Source organism: Penicillium malachiteum (assembly GCF_028827825.1).
Source record: "Penicillium malachiteum strain IBT 17515 chromosome Unknown utg000005l:1.0-9002435.0:326005.0-9005861.0, whole genome shotgun sequence".
Taxonomy (NCBI): domain Eukaryota; kingdom Fungi; phylum Ascomycota; class Eurotiomycetes; order Eurotiales; family Aspergillaceae; genus Penicillium; species Penicillium malachiteum.
The window spans coordinates 8,233,446-8,251,401 of record NW_026643099.1 but is presented as its reverse complement, the minus strand read 5'-3'; the positions used below and the strand labels follow the sequence as shown (position 1 = coordinate 8,251,401).

Sequence of the window (17,956 nt, the reverse complement as noted above, 5' to 3'; positions counted from 1 at the left end):
GTAGGAGATGAAAGCTCAGTGGATGGAAGATGGAAATTTGAAGCTCAATGAAAGCCAAGTGGGGTTACTCTTTTGAAGCCAATTTGAGGTTGGGGCTGGATTCTTTTTTTGTCTCTTTTTTTTCCTTTTTTTTCTTTTTTTTCTTTTTTTTCTTTTTTTCCTTTTTTCTTTTTTGGTGGGATGCCTTTGTTCGATTAAAAATTGCCGGTCACAGGAACTCGAGATCGTCGCGGGCCAAGCGAAGCGTGTGTTGTTGTCAAAGCACTCTATGCTGATTGTCCTGAAGCTACAATGAAACCCGCCACAGCGATCAAGCTCGAGGTCGGTAGAGCAAGGGCTGATTGTCCTGAAGTTTCATTGTTGCCCGCCACAGTCATAGAGGCTTGAGATCGTCACGCTTCGATCGGTTCAGTTCAAGGAGGGAATCGGAGTGTTTGTTTGCCATAGAAAGGACTGTCGAGCCAACTGTGCCGGGTGGGGAGAAGTGTCATTGAAGCTTTGAAGCTTTGAAGCTTTGAAGTTTTTTTGATTTTGATTTTTATCTTTTTTTGGTGTCCAGAGTGCTTGGTCCAAGCCTGTTAGATGGAAGCTTTTGTTTTGATGAAGCTTGCGGAGATCTTTCCAGAAGGAGTGGAGGAGGATTTTGTCTTCTGGAGGTTCTTTTTGTTTTCAAAGTTTGTTTTGATTTTGATGAACCTCGTACGTAGAAAAGAGATCTTCAAGCAAGTTGGGTTTGGTGGGGGTTTTTTTGTTTTGATGGAAAGTTCATCTGATGGAGAATGTTTTTGGAAACCCGTTTGTTTTGTTTTGTTTTGATTGTTTTGATCGAAGCTCATCTGAAGAAGAATGGTTTTTTTTGGAAACCGCGTTGTTTTGTTTTTGTTTTTGTTTTGAAAGCTTTTGTTCAATGAAAGCTGTCCAGTCACAGTGGCTTGGAGTCGTCGCGTCTCAAAGCGTGTATTGTTGTCAAGCGATCTATCCGATTGTCCTGAAGTGCCAATGAAACCCGCCACAGCAATCAAGCTCTAAGTCGAAGTCGCGTCAGAGCAAGTGCGGATTGTCCTGAAGTTTCATTGTCACCCGCCACGGTAGTAGATGCTGAGGTGGTCACGCCTTAGATCTCAGAAAGATTGTTGAGGGTGGACAATAGTGTGATGAGCCCAAGATCCATTGGATGGATGGCTGTAGAGAGGTTAATAAGTTGTCAAATGTAAAGGAGAGATAGATATAGTAACCTGTCCATGAGGACCCTCAAGTAAGTGATGAGAGATGATGACCACCTTGGAGTGTGGATATGCCAACAAGAGTGTGGTATGTTTATCATGATGTTGACATGGTGGGGTCGCGTCAAGAGGTGTCAATAAGGTGAGGTCAAGTCAACCTTAGAAGTGGGGTTATGTCAACAAGGTAACATTATGAAAGACGGGTACCTCATGAGAGAGGAAGAGACGGAATGAGCAAGATGTATGAAGATGGATGAAGATGGATGAAGATGGATGAGGATGGATGAGGATGCGGGGAAAAAAGAAAAGGAAGTTCGAAAGAGTGAGAACTCAGGAATTTATAGTGGAGGGTCGGAGCCCCAGGGCGCACAAAGATCACCAAAACAATTTTGAATCGACCATTCAGAGCGCAGGATTCAAGAAGCGAGAACCAAGAAGCGAGAAGCAAACAGTCTGATTTCCTACAGAGTCGCAGATCAAACTCAAGTACCAGGTAGAAAGTATTACCACTTTCCCAGATTCCCACCATGATAATCTTTCTCCCTATTTCTTTCCTGATCCTGGTCATTATTTTTCATCTCTCAAAGAATAATACGATTCTTCGAAGTATCTAGATTAATTGATTAAAATATTGAAGCCATTGAATTCTATATGAAGTGGAGATCAAAGATCGTGCATATAGATGGTCCAAGTGTCGCGGCTCGGGAAGTGGGTCGATCTCAGTGATCCGTGCGAAACATCCAGATGTCTTCCCAGTACTCCGTATTATCAAATCACCGAGTTTCTTTATGTCTACAGCTTTGGAAATATTGAATTAAGGGACGCAAGAAACCGAATCATTCCCATCGCTGCTCACTATGTAAGTCTAGCTACAAATACTGCTTAAGAATATACAGGAACACCTAAAAGCTCATTATCCACTTTCGAAAACGCAGCCCCATATCGAGGATCAAAGATCGCACATCGAATCAAATTGAGCGCAAAGGTTTCCATATTACGCTTGATTCTCAAGATCCGCCGTTTGTACGAATTCTCGCTGCAACTGGGTCCGACTTTCCTGCCCACTCAATAAGCTGGTTCTGCGTGACGATCGCAGAAGCGATATAGAAATGTCGGTTTTTGGTATCTTCGGGGTGCTCCAGAGCACCGACAAAGGTACGTCCGATACCTGAAAGGGTACACGTGCTGAAGAATATATCTCCACCATTGTAAATTGGAGATAAGGGACCGACAAGGTTGACGATGAGATTCTTCTGGATGGACCAGTCAAAGAATGGCCCAGCTACAATAGGTGTAAATGTGAAGGTGCTGTCTTGTTTTGAGATCTCTTTCAATCGTTTTACCACAGCCACTTTGTCGTTGCAGAAGATGGGGAGCTTCGCGGTAAGAGAATGTGAAGTGTCGTATCCATACTCAGATGGAAGGAAGCGTTTAACACCGGATTTGTGAGCGGCCTCGATGAGTTGGAGATGGACTTCAATAGGGATTATTTTGGAGGCGAGTACATTAACGACGGCATCTTGGCCGGTCAGCGTGGCAGTCAGTGATTCGAGGGAGGCGTAGTCGAATACCTGAATCTTGACTCAGGGTCAACACTGTGAGAGGAGCTTCTGCTGAGGAGAGTCACTGCAAAGTTAGCATCGACGAAGGCCTTGAGTATGGTAGGGCCGAGGTTTCCAGCTCCCTATAGGTTTGTATTGCACTCTTCTTGTGAGGTGAACAGACATACTCCGGCGACAGCAGCTTTTTGAATGGACATGTTGTACCTAGCAAGGCTTAATATGTACGACAGAGTTGGTTTGGATACAATCGTCGTACAAAAATCTAGACTGCATAACGATCTTATATAGTAGACATCTCGGCCAGAACCCTCTCACTGACATGATTGGAAATATCTCACAGACAGCATCATGATCGCGCATGTATGTATCATTTCCAAGAGCTTGGAGACCTCAAGCAAGGTTGTATCACCTCATCGCATTTTCAACTTTAGAACGTAAAACCCGCGCAACCAATTCATATCGTCATGAGCTCGACGCATTCGGACTGTGACAATACCCGAATCGATCTCGAGGGTCGTAATGATGTTGTTCGTGCACGTTGCAGCTGCAGGCCTGGCGGCGGCTTAGGGAATGGGAGACGGTGGTCAGAATCGCTTTCCTGGACCCTTGATATATGGGAACCAAGTGGCTGCAGCATCGATGAGGTTATAGATGTCACAAAACTATACACTATCTCTTTCGATGCTAGCTTGAGCTAGAAGGTACTGTTGTGCGCAGCTGGCTCACAACGCCCACTTGCGAAAGGCAGGCGTATTCTTAACATGCTTTGAGTCTGGTATCACCTTGGGTTGTGACGAAGTAGTCATTTTCTGTTCACCTTTAGTGAGATCACATAGAGGATGGGACGTTCATAGCTGCGAAGGACTTGTCAGTCTCAAAGATGACCGAAGAAGCAGAAAGACAGCGTGGGCAACAGAGTTAAATCTGAAGTAGAGATGTTGCTACTTACTCCCAAAGGCTCTACAGATGGTCTCCAGGTGATACGAAAACAACCTCCAGGGCTGGGAATACCCTTGAGCACTGGATACGTTACTACGTCACTGTCCCCTTGAAGAAATATCAAGATCTACACTGGGTATGTCGTGAAACCGCTCTAGGACCCGATACCGATAAGCCCAACAGTACTCCGTACCTAGATGAATATAGACATATCATTCATTCGTCTCTAAGATCGTTATGGTAATGCAGCCCATCCTCGTAAATCAATGACAAAACCCCCCCGAACGCCCGCGCCGGTGCAAAGCTTGACATGTTACAGGAAGTACTCGCTGCGGCCTGGCCGCGTGTTGGGCATATGCCGTTGGTCATCGCTCACTGCGCTAAACAGCTTGAACGAAGGCTTGAGGTCGTCGCCAATTTCACACACGGACGCGAGATTACCACAGCGGTAGCAGTAATTCGGAGCACTCCATACGGTCACCACGTTCTGATTCGCGAAATGATATTTATACCCCTCGTTTACCAGTTGATGTGCGCGAGCAATCAGGGAGAGGTCGTTGACGTGACAGAATTCGTCCGCTACACGGTCGCCGAAGAGCCATCCTAGAGAAGAAAAATTGTGTTAGTCGGATGCTATAATAAAGCTTGCCTCAGCTCTGAGCTCATTGTACTAACCTGCTCCTCGAGGACTGACTGCCCAGGTCTCCACGTCATCAGGATCCGACCAGACCAGATCACAGAAAGCGCCCTCGTGCGGAATCTCCTGTGCACGAGCGACGACCCGTACTTGGTCTAGAGTGCGGATCTCTGGACTCAATCCACCATGCACACACAGAACCTTGCCATCGATAATCGCGCCCAGCGTCATAAAGTCAAAAACCTGGCAACAGGCTTTCCATACTGAAGCACTGCCGTATTTCTGGAAACATTCTTCGTAAAAGCCGTATACCTGTGTGATCTGGCGGGACTCGTGGTTTCCACGCACTAATGTCACTCGATCGGGATATCTGTGAAATTCGCCCCGTCGATTAGTCTCTCGCTCACTTTTCTCCTCAATTGCATTAACCATTGGGGATTTCCACTCACTTAGCCTTGAGACACAATAACAGAGTTAGTGTCTCCAAACTGAAATATCCACGATCCACGTAATCACCCAGGAACACGAAATTCCGATTCAACTGAACATCATTGGACGTTTGGCTCGTGGATCGGCTTCGTGTGGTATCGTTCGCTTCGGATTCCTCATCATCGTCCCCTTTCAAATTCGCGCTTGGTCCTCGTAGCTTTTTGCGGAGTTTGGGATCCGTAATCTCAGACGGAGGTTCAATATCGGCAGAGGTAATAACGGTAGAAGAAGACTGAGGGGCTTCAGGATCTGTGCCATCGGGCATCCCGCCCGAAACGCGGAAGAGCTCCAGAAGATCGTAGAACTGGCCGTGGATATCACCGCAGATCGTAACGGGGGTAGAAACGGGCTGAATATTCGATTCTAAAGAAATTCATGAGTTTTAGTAAATATTCAGGACTAATATATCAGCGCAAGTCTTATTCACCTTCCATCATATACTCCTTGACTATCTCACACAGCTGCTTCATGTGTGCCTCGGACAGGTACTTGCAGTCCTTGGCGGCCTCCAGCCATTCGTCTGGGCCTGCATTGCGCTTCAGTTTCGCCGGTCCTGGCTGAGGGACCTTGCTGTCAGTCATGGCGAAAGAGATGTTAAGAGGGGAATTCGTGGAGGAGCGGAGTGAAGAAGCGGAGGGGAACTTGCGTGCTTGGCGGGACTCGGGTACCGCACGGGGCACAAGACTGAACAGCTGAACAGTCCTTGCGCTGATTCAGGATGATTAGGGTCCACTGGTCACGACCACCTGGGCAGGTCTTCAAGTTTATTATTATCATAAGATTCTTCTTTTTAAATATTAATTCTCAAATATACTTTTTAATCATGATCAAAGGTCATTTAAGTTTGACATAATGTAAAATATTCATAACAATCATAATATCCATTTTCTTACGCTATGTATATATATCTTAACCATCATTTTGAAGTCTATCCATATTTATTATCCAACTCTAACTTGAACCTACTGCGAGGCCAGCTCGACTTCAACCTTGCTCAGGTACTCAGTAACGACATCAGCAAAAGCCTCGGGCTGCTCAACCATGGGCAGGTGGCCAGCACGGTCAACGATCTTCAGCTCAGAAGGAGCCTTCAGATCAGCGACCATCTTCTGCATAGTCTGGGGGAGGACACCATCATTGGCACCGGCAACAAAGAGACCAGGAACAGTGGCCTGAGCCATGCGGTCACGGATATCGTAAGCACACAGAGCCTGGACACTGTGCGCAAAGCCCTTAAGGCTGTTAGTGCGGACAGCCTCCTTGACAGGAGCCAGCACCTCGGGCTGAGTCTCGTAAGACTCGGGGACGAACCAGCGTCGGGTGGTGATCTCAGCCAACTGCTCGCCGACAATGGGCTCGTTGGTCTCAGGGTCGACGGAGCCCTCCTGCTCGCACATAGCAACACGATCGCCCCAGGCCTTGCGGTTGGACTCGGGAGCAGAGGAGTTGGTGTCACAGGCGATGAAAGCACCAACGCGCTCAGGGAAGAGGAGAGAGGTGTTAAGGACGGTAACACCACCAAGGCTGACACCGATCAGACGGGCGGCCTTGGGGGAAACGCGCAGAGCCTCCAGAAGAGTGTTCAAGTCGGAAGCCAACACGTCAACGTTGACGGGCTGCTCGCCGCTGGCAGAGCGACGACCGCGAGTCAGGTAGCGAACAACACGGTACTTCTGGTTCTCCTTGCGGGCGAGGAACGCCTCGACGAATCGGTCCCAGATGTTCCAATTCACAAGGATGGAGTTGCTGAGAACAACGACAGGGGCTTCGGGGTCAAGGCTGCCCTCCAAGCGGTAAGGAATCTCAACGCCGTCCTTGGTTGTGACGTAGGACTCGACGGCTGGGCGGGTCTCAGAGGGGAAGGTACGAGTGCGACCATCGTTGGAAGACCAGGGACCGATAACATCGGACTTGGCAAGGGAGGAAAGCTCACGGGGAGCAGGACCGAAGGTGTAGTACCACTGGTAGACACGACGCAACTTGGAAGTAACGGCCTCCTCCTGGAGGCGCTGGCGCCAGGGGGTGCTCATAGCAGCCTGGTGAAGCTCACCACCGAGTCCGTTAACGGGGGAGTACTCGTGCAGAGCAAGGGTCTCCCGGGGCGCGGCTGAGTCAATGGCAGCAGTGCGGAAGAGACGGCTGCGACGCCATCCCGGCACGCGGGCAAGCATGTCAAAGTGTTCCTCACGGTTCCAGCGGTCGTGCTCGTCTTCCTTCTCGGGGTGGGTGGTTGTAGTAACAGCGACCATAACGCTGCCGCGGGTCTCGGGATCGGTATCGGCTTGGTCCTCCAACTGGCGGTAGTTGGGCTGGCTCCGCTCCTCCACCAGATCGTACAGCTTGCGACCAACATCAATCTGAGCCATAGTGTTCTTCTCACGTTCAGTCTTGATCAAATCTGTGCGCAGATCCAGGTAGGTCTTGCGAGTCAACTCGTCCATATCGGTAATATCGTAAAGCGCAACATATTCAGGAGTCTCGCCGTCGGTGGCACGGAAACGGAATCCATTAGTGATGAAAGGGAGACGCAGGCGCAAAGGACCATGTTCAGTGTTGTACCAGTCGTGGAACTGAGTGTCGGGCAATGAGCCCTTAGGCTGCATTGTCACCCAGAGAAGTCCTGTAGTCATGATGGCGGGGTTTGGAGGGGTAAAAAAAAAGAACACAACTTTTAGACTATTGTGTATAGTAAAAAGAGAGTCAAGAGTCAAGAAGTAATTCAATCTCTATCTCTAACTAATAATAATTATAAATTCTTCCCAAGGTTCCTATTATCCCTCTTTTCCCCAGTATCGTCATCGGCAGTTGCCCCTCAATGAGCGGAAGAAAGCAAAGCGCAACCGAATTTCACTGCCGATTATCCCCGAACACTTAGTACGGACTCGACGGAGTGCAATGTACATAATGTACAAGTAGAATGTTCGATCTGGTATTAGATGATATTAATTATACTTTTTTTATTGCCACTAAGTATGATTGGAAGATATAATTCTTTTTTTTTTTTCTTTATTAACTTTTTTTTATGCTTGAATAATATTTCTTTTGTGGTTATTGTAACCTTGGAACTAAACCCTCTGAATCAATGACTATTAGATCGAGAATTGACTGAAGATCCAATGGTAGAAATCCCCATCAAATTTTTGGTTCAAGATTCTATAGTCTAGGTTATTTAGTTTCGTAATTCGTTTAATCATACCAGATGGCGTTCATGGCAAAGCCCTGCTCAGGAATGTCTACGCGGGCAACACGAGCCAGCTTCTCATCGGCCCAGCGGTACATCTCGACGAAACCAAGCTGGTCATCACAGATAGCAACCCACTCGTCGCTGAAGTCACAAGGGCTGACAGCGTTGGAGTGGCCACCGCTGGTAGAGGTGGGGTTGATGAAGAGCTGGCGCTCAATCTCACCAGAGGGACCAAGCTTGAAGGCAGTAATATAACCAGTCACATCGAAGTGGTTGGAGCGGGTGGTCGCGAAAAGGTACTCGCCACTTTGAGTGGTGAAAGTAACGTCGCCACGGTACTTGTTGCGGGGAGGGAGACCTGGAGATACGTGGGTTAAAATTTGGTTCCTAGCGTTCGTTAAAAAAAGTAGAATTTGACATACCGGGAGGAAGCAGAGGGTAGGTGATGTGAGTGAAGACGGGCTTGTGGGTGCGTTCGTCAATCACGTAGACACCCAGACGGTTGCCAGCCTCCATCAGGGCGTATAGGTACTTGCCACTCTTGTGCATCTCAACCCAGCGGGGATGATCGCCAGGAGAAGGAGCCTCCAAGCAGTCAATCAGCTCCAATTGACCGGTTTGAGCATCCTTCTTGTGTGTCCAGATCTTGTTGGCCGTCAGATCGGCCGAGTACAGGTAGGTCTCGGTGGGGTCGAAGACCATGCCGTGAATACCGGTGTTCTCCTGGTACTCGTAGTTCTGAACATTGACATCCAGAGCTCCATCGGGCTTCACAGAGAAGACGTTACCGTACCCCGCATACTTGTAGAAGGGGTTTCCGTAAACGTTGAAGGGAGGCTTGTGGGCGGCGAGGACGAAGATGGCACGGGTGTTGGTCTCACTGCTAGGAGCCAGAGCTGAAGGAGAAATTGATGTTAGTCCAAAAAACTTATGACTTAATTGCTCAATTGTTGTTGAATTGGGTACTTACGGTGGCCGGCAACAGGGTGGGAGGCCTGGTGAACAATGTCCGTGGGGCTGTTCACAGCGAAGCTGTTCCACTTCTTCATGGCAGCGCCATAGATGGCCTTCTTGTCGTGGGAGAAGGTCATCCATGAGATGGGCTCAGCCTCAGGAATTTCGGTCTTCTTGACTAGCTCCAGGGTCAGAGCCTCATCGTCAAATTGGACGGTGTAGATGCGCCCGGGGGCGACCCAGGTGCCGACCATCAAATGATGCTTCATGGCTGCGGTTGTTGTGTTGGAGAAAGAACGGAGGCTAGGACGTGATAGTATGGCAGATGCCTGAGAGATGAAAGCCGGACGGATCATACGATGTTTAGATACCGAGTCGAGGATACAGAATATACACGCGCCCGCAGAAGTCTTATCCTGGAAGCCATCGGCAGGCAAGGGCGGCACCAAGCATAACCGCTGGATGCGGATGACCCAGAACAGGATGAAGGCTTCTGAGTGGCTGAATTGATCATTGAGTTAACTAGAATCCACGTAGAATCCACGGATCATAGACAGTGGCAAGTCGGCACTGTGGAAAACGCAATCCCGGAGAGCGGGAGTTGCGATGTCGCCGCTGCCGATTCGCAGATTCTCTACTCCTCCGCTCATTGCCGACCGTGCGGTCCGGGGTTGACCTCTGGAATGGGCCGAAATGGTCATCCGGGGTAGGTTTTCTTGCTGAATTGAGTGGAGAGAAAAAGAAAAATTGGAAAAAAAAAGTCTGGGAGTGAAAAAAAGGATATAAAGGTCCGGATCCATCCTCGTTTTAACTTTCTTCTTTTCTCTCTATCCATCCTCATCCATCTATAACTTCCTTTACTTCTCTATCCCCACACAACCGCAAATATGTCTGCTGCTCCTCGCTGGGATCCCGACTTCACCCCCTATGTGGTTAACGCCATGGGTCCTAAGACCCCTCCCCCGTGCTAAGGAGATCCTGGGTTGCCTCATCCGCCACATCCACGACTTCGCTCGTGAGGTCGAGCTTACCCCCGCTGAGTGGATGATGGGTGTTGAGTTCATCAACTCCATTGGTGCTATCAGCACTCCTATCCGTAACGAGGGTCACCGTATCTGTGATGTTATCGGTCTCGAGTCTCTCGTCGATGAGATCGCCAACAAGATCGTCACTGAGCAGGGTCTCTCCCCTACCTCCAACGTTATCCTGGGTCCCTTCTGGTCTCCCAACGCTCCTTTCCGTGCTCTGGGTGACAGCATCATCCAGAACCCTCTCCCCAACGGTCAGGTCACCCTCATGCACGGTGTCATCACTGACATGGAGACCGGTGCTCCCGTTGTCAACGCCGTCCTCGACATCTGGCAGGCTTCCGCCAACGCTCTGTACGACTTCCAGGACCCTGAGCAGTCCGAGAACAACCTTCGCGGCAAGTTCCGCACCAACGAGAAGGGAGAGTACTACTGGTACTGCTACCACCCCACTGCCTACTCTCTGCCCACCGATGGTCCCGCCGGTGTCCTCCTCAACGTTATGGACCGTTCCCCCCATGCGTCCCGCTCACATCCACTTGATGATCACCCACCCCGACTACGCCACCATCATCAACCAGCTCTACCCCAGCACCGACCCCCACCTCGACATCGACTCCGTCTTCGCTGTCAAGGATGACCTCGTCGTTGAGTTCAAGCCCCAGACTGCTGACCCCAAGGCCACTCTCGACCTGGAGTACAACGTTACCATGGCTCTGAAGAAGCACCACCCCAACCCCAACTCTGCTCCTCCTGTCTCCTCTTTCGAGCGTAGCCAGAAGTCTAAGTCCTCCCTGTAAAGTGGGGATATAGCTTCGTGAACTGAAAAGAAAATCACCTAGCATTGCATTTGTCATTTTAGCGACTTGATCTTTATGATGTTCTATCTCCCAATTTCTATTTATGCTCTCCACAACCTTGTGTACCTTACAGTATCCAATCGAAGTGATCACGATATACTTTTTCTCTTTTCCCTTGTAAATTAAAGATCGAACTAGATCTTATCTAGAACAAGTAGCCTCTCACGCGACTACTCTTAAGCTAGGGTCATCTCCACTCTTTACCTTACGATCGACCGGGAGCCGATCTATTGGAAACCGGGCTGCATCTAAAGTCGTAGCGACTTCTATGCATCCACTTCCAGGCCCAATCACTGAGCTATAATTTATGCTTATTTGCAACGTGGGCCTTGCATGATTTTCTTGTGTTGCCAAAAGTACCTACAGCTGTCTATGTTATTGTAGGACTTGATAAATTATAGTCACACGAAGAATTTAGGTTATCTCAAGATTTGAAGCTTCTTCGGTCGCAATTTGGTATGAGTATTCATTATCTGAGCTCTAACTAGTGCTGATTTTACCTCTACTCTCATTTGACAATCTCACCGACATTTGCATGGAACTCCTTATTTCACAATGCCGAAGTTCAGCACACCGGAATCTCTCAAGAGATTGGTTCAATGTTTCAACGGAGTTCACGGCAATCGCTTTCCCATGTCTCACATAACATTGTGTTGCATCATCATCAATTCGGCAAACCCGCCACCCGCCACAGCCGGAGAAGCGCTTCCCCACGAACGCGGATAAGGACTTAACCACGACCACAGGTGGTCACAAGACCCCGCCGGCAGCGATCATTCCCGACCGGTTTGTGATGATCTCCACGATGCCGGGGATGGGGAAGCTTCATATTGGAATGGGAAATCTATTAGTTCGCGACGGCAATGCTTCATTTTCATCCTCCGTGTTGCATTGAGATCATCATTTTGTGCTTTCCCGGCTCGGTTTATCGTTCTTTGTCGGCCTTGATGACTTCCTCAATCTCCCGACCCTGGAATTCCCGTTGACTTGCGGAAGAATGACTTGATCATGCCATTGCGACTGGTTCCGTGAATGGAGGGATAAGCTGTCATCCAGATGATGATTGTGATTGTTAAGATGAAATGGAGTTAATACATGTCTCACCGAGATTCCCAGTGGTGGGAGTCCACGACATGTATGGACATGTCGATATCCCAAGAATTAGAGAGACACCAACGAAATCAAAAGAATGGGCTGAGCTGCAATACATATATGTGGGAGCTCCAGACCGACATTTCGCCTACAGAGTGTAGGCTGGGGCACTAAGCCCCTTTTATGATGTGGGCATAAGTGTGGGATAGCCTACAGCCGTCTGGGGAGACTACATCATCCCCACAGTGTGGAAAGGTTCTGGATCAGTGGAGCACGGGGTCTTGATGAACGAACGACTGGAGTCGAGGAATATGGTCATGACGAAAAGGTATAGCTTCTTGATGAGAGCACCCTTATAGGTCAGGGTGCCTGGCCAGTGATGGCTTTTTCTTGGTACTGCTTTTTCTTTTGCGCCAGCTGCCATGCAGAGGGATGATACTTAACCCGGGAGATAGACTGAGGCTGAGGAAAGTATACAAATGTGGCTTGGACGAGGACTTGGGTGAAATTTTCATCCAATGGCAATTTGGTTCCATTATACTGACTAGATATGTGAATCCCCTTCTTTGAGGGGTTCCGGATCCTCTTCGGATGTGTCAACCACGCCCATGAAATTGCGTAGAAACAGAATGAGACTGACAAAACCAGAGAATTTGGGCTATGCCTAAGGATACTAGTTCTATGCAAAGCACCATGACCACAGACTTCAAATGTGCATTGTTTAGCCTAATAGATGAGTACTACTTCAGCAGAAAACCCTGTACACGAGGCTCTAAGTGAAATTTCAAGTACCCAAACCATAATTTCCTCCAGATTTCCATAGCCAGTTAGGCGAAGTTCAATGCTCCTTGGGTTGGTACTTCATTTCCAAGGTAAGTTAGTCGGAGCATTCTCCGCATGGGCATGATCATTGGGGAAGATTTGATCTAGCCAAATGTAGATGCCAAAACGCCACAACGCCATGACTTCGGGACTTGTAAGTGCCACTGCATGAGAACCCTGCTAGGTTACATGGGTCGGCGCTAATGTGAAGACTTGGGGGAATAATGTGGGATTCAAGTTATTGAATTTGTGGGGGCATTGGGAAAGTGACCTTGGAGGTTGATGAGTCTCCAACCTTGGAACTCTCTAGATTGACTAAGTGATGGATACTGATTATAATGAATTGAGTTTACATAGAGCTGGAGTCTGATCGCATAATAATATCATTTCGTATATTGCTATTGGTAAGGATCTTAACAATCTGTCAAATAATCTGTAACACAAACTTGAAGCCAAAACTGTTATAATTCTTCTCTCATTCTTGTCAGCAATAACAAAACACAGCCACTTCCTCTTCACTCTTCAGACTACAGGTTCAATCAATCCCCGGAAAGTCTTTTTCATGGGCGAAAAAGATTACAGGCACTGGGAGTAGTAGGCATTCTGCACGGTGCAGGTGTATGGGCTAACACAGGTGGTAGCACCAGTCCATCCCGAACCACCACACTGGGCGTAGTGAGCAGCACCGGTGCTGCTGGAGCTTGTGGAGGTGGTTGTCTTGCTGGTAGTGGTTGTCTTGCTGGAGGTGGAGGTGGTTGTCTTGCTGGTAGTGGAGGTCTTGCTGGAGGTGGCGGAGCTTGTCGAGCTGGAGGAGCTGGAGCTGGATCCACTGGTGCCGGAGCTGTAGGTAGAGCCAAGGGGACCGGTCTTGATGTTGGAGTAAGTAACGTAGGCACTAGCCTCGCTATCCTCAATGGTAGCAGGAACACCGGAGGAGATGTCGCAGCTTCCACGGGCAGCACCGGGGGTGGTGGAGGTGTCGTTGGTTGGGTAGATGCTGTCGAGCCAGAGCATATCGGCGTAGTAATCATCCCAGAGACTCAGGACAAGGACCATGCCGTCAGCGAGTGCGGCACTGACTGAGCTGAAACCTCCGTGGGTGCTGAAGGTGTCTTCGTCGCCGAAGGCAGTCTTCTGGGCAGTGCAGAAGTCTGTGTCGATGACGTTGCCGGTAACACCGCTGATGGTAGACTCGGACTGATCGATAACGACACCATTCTGGACGTAGAATCGCTTGATCTCGCTCAATGTACCAGTGGAAGTTCCGTCGTCGGTGATGAATTGAGTAACCACGGTGAAAGTGGAAGAGGTATCGACAACCATGCCGTCACCGTAGAAGGTCTTGTTACCCATGCGGTATGGGTTGAAGTCACATCCATCAGGATCGCAGGTACCGCCATAGCGGTCAGTGCTGTATGTTCCTCCACAGGCATCTCCGTCGCACATAGTCTGGCCTGGAGTGTCGCAAGAGTGGGGAGTCAGTGCGTTCGAGACAGAGTTGGCCTCCCAAACATCCATCTCCACACAGCAGGAGCCATGGCCTCCAGTACCAGTGTTGATATTGTTGGTCGAGGCAACCCAGCCATCACAGTTGGCTTCACCGTCGATGAACTTCAGGTCCGAAGGGCATTGAGCATCGCAGTAGCCAGTTCCGTATTTGGCTCCAGCCTTGTTTGCTGGGAATCGTGCCATACCACCGTCGGAATCCATGTCGACAAAGTAGAGAGCACCGTTCAATCCACAAGGAAGATTGGACACATCGACGTCAAAAGTGAACTCCTGGTTCAGCAGATTGAAAACCTGGTAGGTAGTGGAGTCCTCCAGCAGATAAAGACGGGATCCGATATTCGCGCCATTGGAGTTGTCAGTGACAAAGTTCAGACGAACTTCACTGCCGCTGGTGGTGACACCGTAGGTGCTTGAGTAGTCAGCGCCGTCAAGTGCGCAGTTGGTAGCGCATGTGACATCGTCAGGGCAAAGAGTAGTGTCCCAAGTATTGCCAGTGTAGCAGTTGGTAGAGCTGTTGACATCGTGAATCCAGCGCCAGTTCGAGTCAATGACAACGGAGCCAGTGGTGACAGTGCAGCTGCCTTCGCTGGTACAGGTTTCCCAAGTCAAGGACGGATGAGTTTCGGTGGTGAGTGTGCCTGCTTGCTGCGCCTGAGCAATGCTCAGGAACGCAGACAAGAGGAGAATACTCTTGTAGAACCGGTAGGAGAGAGTAGCAGCCATTGTGCGCAGATCCGTTTCGAGTGATGTTTACTGTAGTCTGATGAGCCTGATTCAAAATCGACCTTGATGGACAGAAGACGATCCATTTATACTCGAACATGAGGCATAATGGACGATCTGAATGTCCTACGTCCCCATAGAACGGCCTCTTGGTCCGTTCAACGAAAATCTCTCTGGTTCCAAAAGAGGAAAAATGATGATGCCTCCGCGGACACGGAGTCTATCCCTCTGTTTCATGAATTGATTCAAATGAGATGAGAAGGGGACTCAGTCACTCTGTCTGCAGCAAAAATCGACCCCCATCGTCTCACGAATGAACGACGGAAGCCTTGCTCCGTGTTGAGATAAGAATGCGCCGTGAAATGCGCTATGGGGATAAATCAGTCTCCAATATTCCTGAAAATCTTTTCTTATTCGAGAGAGGCTCTCCCCGGATTCGTTGTAATATTCGTCCGCCTTTCACGGACCCCCTTCGGACTAAATCAAGTCGGATTGATCCGTGACGAGGGAATTGATGCCGAGGGTTTCTGCAGGCCTAAGTTAGTAATTTGGACTCTGCAGATGACTGGTGGTCCCGGGGTACATGCATTAGCGTGGCGGGGTGAGCCTTGTCAGCGCGCCGATGGATCCGTGGAGTTTTCAGGAACCCACCACACAGACCTTAGGAAGTGAGAAACCCCGTGTATGAATGAGTTTAGTGATGGTCGAAGCGAAGAAATAAGACCGAGGTTGCCTGATACGTATACTATGGTATCTTTGAAGAGTTCGTATGTTCTCTTGTCATGATATCCTCCTACTCAGTTTGAACCATATCTCAAGCGAACGACATCTGGAAGATCATGATATTCTGCGGATTCTCCAAATTTCCTTGTGATTCATACATATGAACACTCAAGCCGAATATTCCGGACCTATGCCAATGTTCCAGTTGTCGCCGGCCAAGCACACTCATCAAACAGCATAGTATAACAAAGTTAACTAATGCCAGCTCAAGACCAATCGGGTATACAGATGCACTATAAGCGAATCCTATTCGCTGGAGCTGGGTTAGTAACCTGGAGATTTCCCATCAATGACTTATTTAGGCTCTTCTCATCTCGCTTGCAGGGTATATGTGGTCTGACTGTTTCGGTAGATGTAGAATGTATGTCCCAGGTAAGTGGCGCTTTTCTGTATTCGTTCGGCAGGGATGCGCACAGACGCCATAGTGTCACATTTAGATGGTCATATGTAGACTAATGTAGTCACCCCACACTAAATTACGCAGGGACGCTGCATGAGTTACATGTGCCCAGGTGGTCGTCTTCCGGGCTATGTCATTGGATACATTAAGATACCTAGGCCGGCATTGGGTAACAATAACTTCAGGTTAAATGAAATTTGAAAGCCCAAGATATCCACCAGTTGACCCTGCACAGGACTAGTACTTCCAAGTTTCAACCTTGGAAGATTGTCATTTTGTTTTTTTTCTTCTTTTTTTCTTTTAGACCATATGATTTCAATGGTCCACTGCACAGGTGAGGATGTTCGACCTTGGCATGTTGAAAATTTTCAGAATGTTCATTTTGTCCAGCAAAAACTGCCGAAGTGCACATGTGGGTGTATGTCTGTTCAGGTTGTAGAACTGGTTGTACCGTGACACCTGGCATCGGACTTGAAATGGTTCAAGTGCAGAAAACATCTACATGAAATCCATCAGGTTTAGGTGAGATTCAAATGTTTTATCCAACTTGAACGATTAAAGCAATCGCGCTGATCACCTCAATCGTCTTCAGAGTTCGATGGATGGACAAAATGCATGGAATATGAGACGTCTTCAGAGAGAAGGATGATGAGGCACATGTCAACCTTGGAATCTATGGGAGTGCCAACTGGTCTAGCACTGTGATCCGCGTGACCGCGATCAGGGGAAAATTGTACTTATCTTGCACCAAATTTCATGTACCTCATTCCGTGAATGGATATTTCAGAGCATAAGCTACGTCACATTACTCGGATAGAGCGGGATCGCCGGGTAACTATTATGTGAGTAAAGCTGTCAACTGTCCTGTCACCCACAACCTTGGAAGTCATGGACTCATGGAGTCACCTTCTCCACCGGCTTCCAACCTCGGGATCGCGGGAATTGAAAGATTAAGGCGTACCGGGGAGATGCAATGGTGGGGAAGCTTAGTGTCCATGTTCCACATAGCCCTAGAGTAAAACCTCATAGAAACCCCTCGACAATTGAATTTCAAGTTTTACCTATTCTATTATCATTTGCAGCAAGTTGTCCCCAAGATTGAAAATGGATACTATCGCCCCTCCACCTAAGCTCAGCCATCTTTTCACATTAAGATGCGCTGTTGATACTCCCATGGAAATTGGTCATGGTCCCTTCGGTCGGCGTCGGTGCATCCCCATTATGTCGGGAGTGGTGTGTGGTCCACATCTGAACGGAGAAGTCGTACCTGGTGGTGCGGATTTTATGTATGTGCTGAAGTAACATTTGAATGGAGAAATCGTGAAGAAATGAGAGAAATTAATCAATTGATATAGGATTGTCGAAGAGGATCAGACAACTCATGTTAATACTAACTACGTGATCAAAAGTGATGACGGCGCATTCCTGTACATTCGGTAAATGGCACCCCATCCACCTCTTTTTCAGAAATCTTAGTTCGGACATTATCTAAATGATTTTATAGCACTGAGGGAACACGGGCAGGTCCGCCAGAGGTCTTGAAAGCTCTCATGGAAGGGGGTCCGGTGGATCCGACTCAATATTGGTTCCATCTCCATGTTCGGATTGAAACAGGCCACGAAAAGTACTCGTGGATGAATGATCGTGTCATTGTCGGAAGAGCCACAAGAGCCAAGGGTGAGGTCGCCTACGATGCTTATTTCCTGGAGAATAGTCCATGAAGTGACAGCTGGACCTTGAAATGAGGATGT

At 48.5% G+C, this 17,956-nt stretch overlaps 7 protein-coding genes across 7 annotated transcripts; 2 read left to right on the top strand and 5 right to left on the bottom strand.

The window, feature by feature from the left end:
• Positions 1–2,230: 2,230 nt before the first annotated feature.
• On the bottom strand, positions 2,231–2,982 carry N7483_013071 (oxidoreductase CipA; the record flags this gene model as incomplete). Its single annotated transcript, XM_057096498.1, has 3 exons — positions 2,231–2,794; positions 2,818–2,907; positions 2,953–2,982. 3 exons carry the CDS (start codon positions 2,980–2,982, stop codon positions 2,231–2,233), a joined length of 684 nt encoding a protein of 227 aa, XP_056942469.1.
• Positions 2,983–4,037: 1,055 nt separating this feature from the next.
• On the bottom strand, positions 4,038–5,431 carry sitA (TOR signaling pathway phosphatase SitA; the record flags this gene model as incomplete). The annotated part of the gene is made up of 4 exons (XM_057096497.1): positions 4,038–4,327; positions 4,400–4,731; positions 4,811–5,213; positions 5,278–5,431. The coding sequence occupies 4 exons, from the start codon at positions 5,429–5,431 to the stop codon at positions 4,038–4,040; spliced, it is 1,179 nt and encodes a 392-aa protein (XP_056942468.1).
• Positions 5,432–5,812: 381 nt separating this feature from the next.
• N7483_013069 (putative alpha/beta hydrolase) lies at positions 5,813–7,480 on the bottom strand (the record flags this gene model as incomplete). Its single annotated transcript, XM_057096496.1, has 1 exon — positions 5,813–7,480. One exon carries the CDS (start codon positions 7,478–7,480, stop codon positions 5,813–5,815), a length of 1,668 nt encoding a protein of 555 aa, XP_056942467.1.
• A 556-nt stretch (positions 7,481–8,036) lies between these two features.
• N7483_013068 (lactonase family protein) lies at positions 8,037–9,257 on the bottom strand (the record flags this gene model as incomplete). Its single annotated transcript, XM_057096495.1, has 3 exons — positions 8,037–8,392; positions 8,457–8,930; positions 9,005–9,257. 3 exons carry the CDS (start codon positions 9,255–9,257, stop codon positions 8,037–8,039), a joined length of 1,083 nt encoding a protein of 360 aa, XP_056942466.1.
• A 658-nt stretch (positions 9,258–9,915) lies between these two features.
• N7483_013067 (putative catechol dioxygenase) lies at positions 9,916–10,816 on the top strand (the record flags this gene model as incomplete). The annotated part of the gene is made up of 2 exons (XM_057096494.1): positions 9,916–10,538; positions 10,609–10,816. The coding sequence occupies 2 exons, from the start codon at positions 9,916–9,918 to the stop codon at positions 10,814–10,816; spliced, it is 831 nt and encodes a 276-aa protein (XP_056942465.1).
• A 2,550-nt stretch (positions 10,817–13,366) lies between these two features.
• Positions 13,367–15,022, bottom strand: cbhB (putative 1,4-beta-D-glucan-cellobiohydrolyase; the record flags this gene model as incomplete). Its single annotated transcript, XM_057096493.1, has 1 exon — positions 13,367–15,022. The coding sequence occupies one exon, from the start codon at positions 15,020–15,022 to the stop codon at positions 13,367–13,369; it is 1,656 nt and encodes a 551-aa protein (XP_056942464.1).
• Positions 15,023–17,309: 2,287 nt separating this feature from the next.
• On the top strand, positions 17,310–17,926 carry N7483_013065 (DUF3237 domain-containing protein; the record flags this gene model as incomplete). The annotated part of the gene is made up of 3 exons (XM_057096492.1): positions 17,310–17,491; positions 17,561–17,641; positions 17,710–17,926. The coding sequence occupies 3 exons, from the start codon at positions 17,310–17,312 to the stop codon at positions 17,924–17,926; spliced, it is 480 nt and encodes a 159-aa protein (XP_056942463.1).
• Between the last annotated feature and the right edge of the window lie 30 nt (positions 17,927–17,956).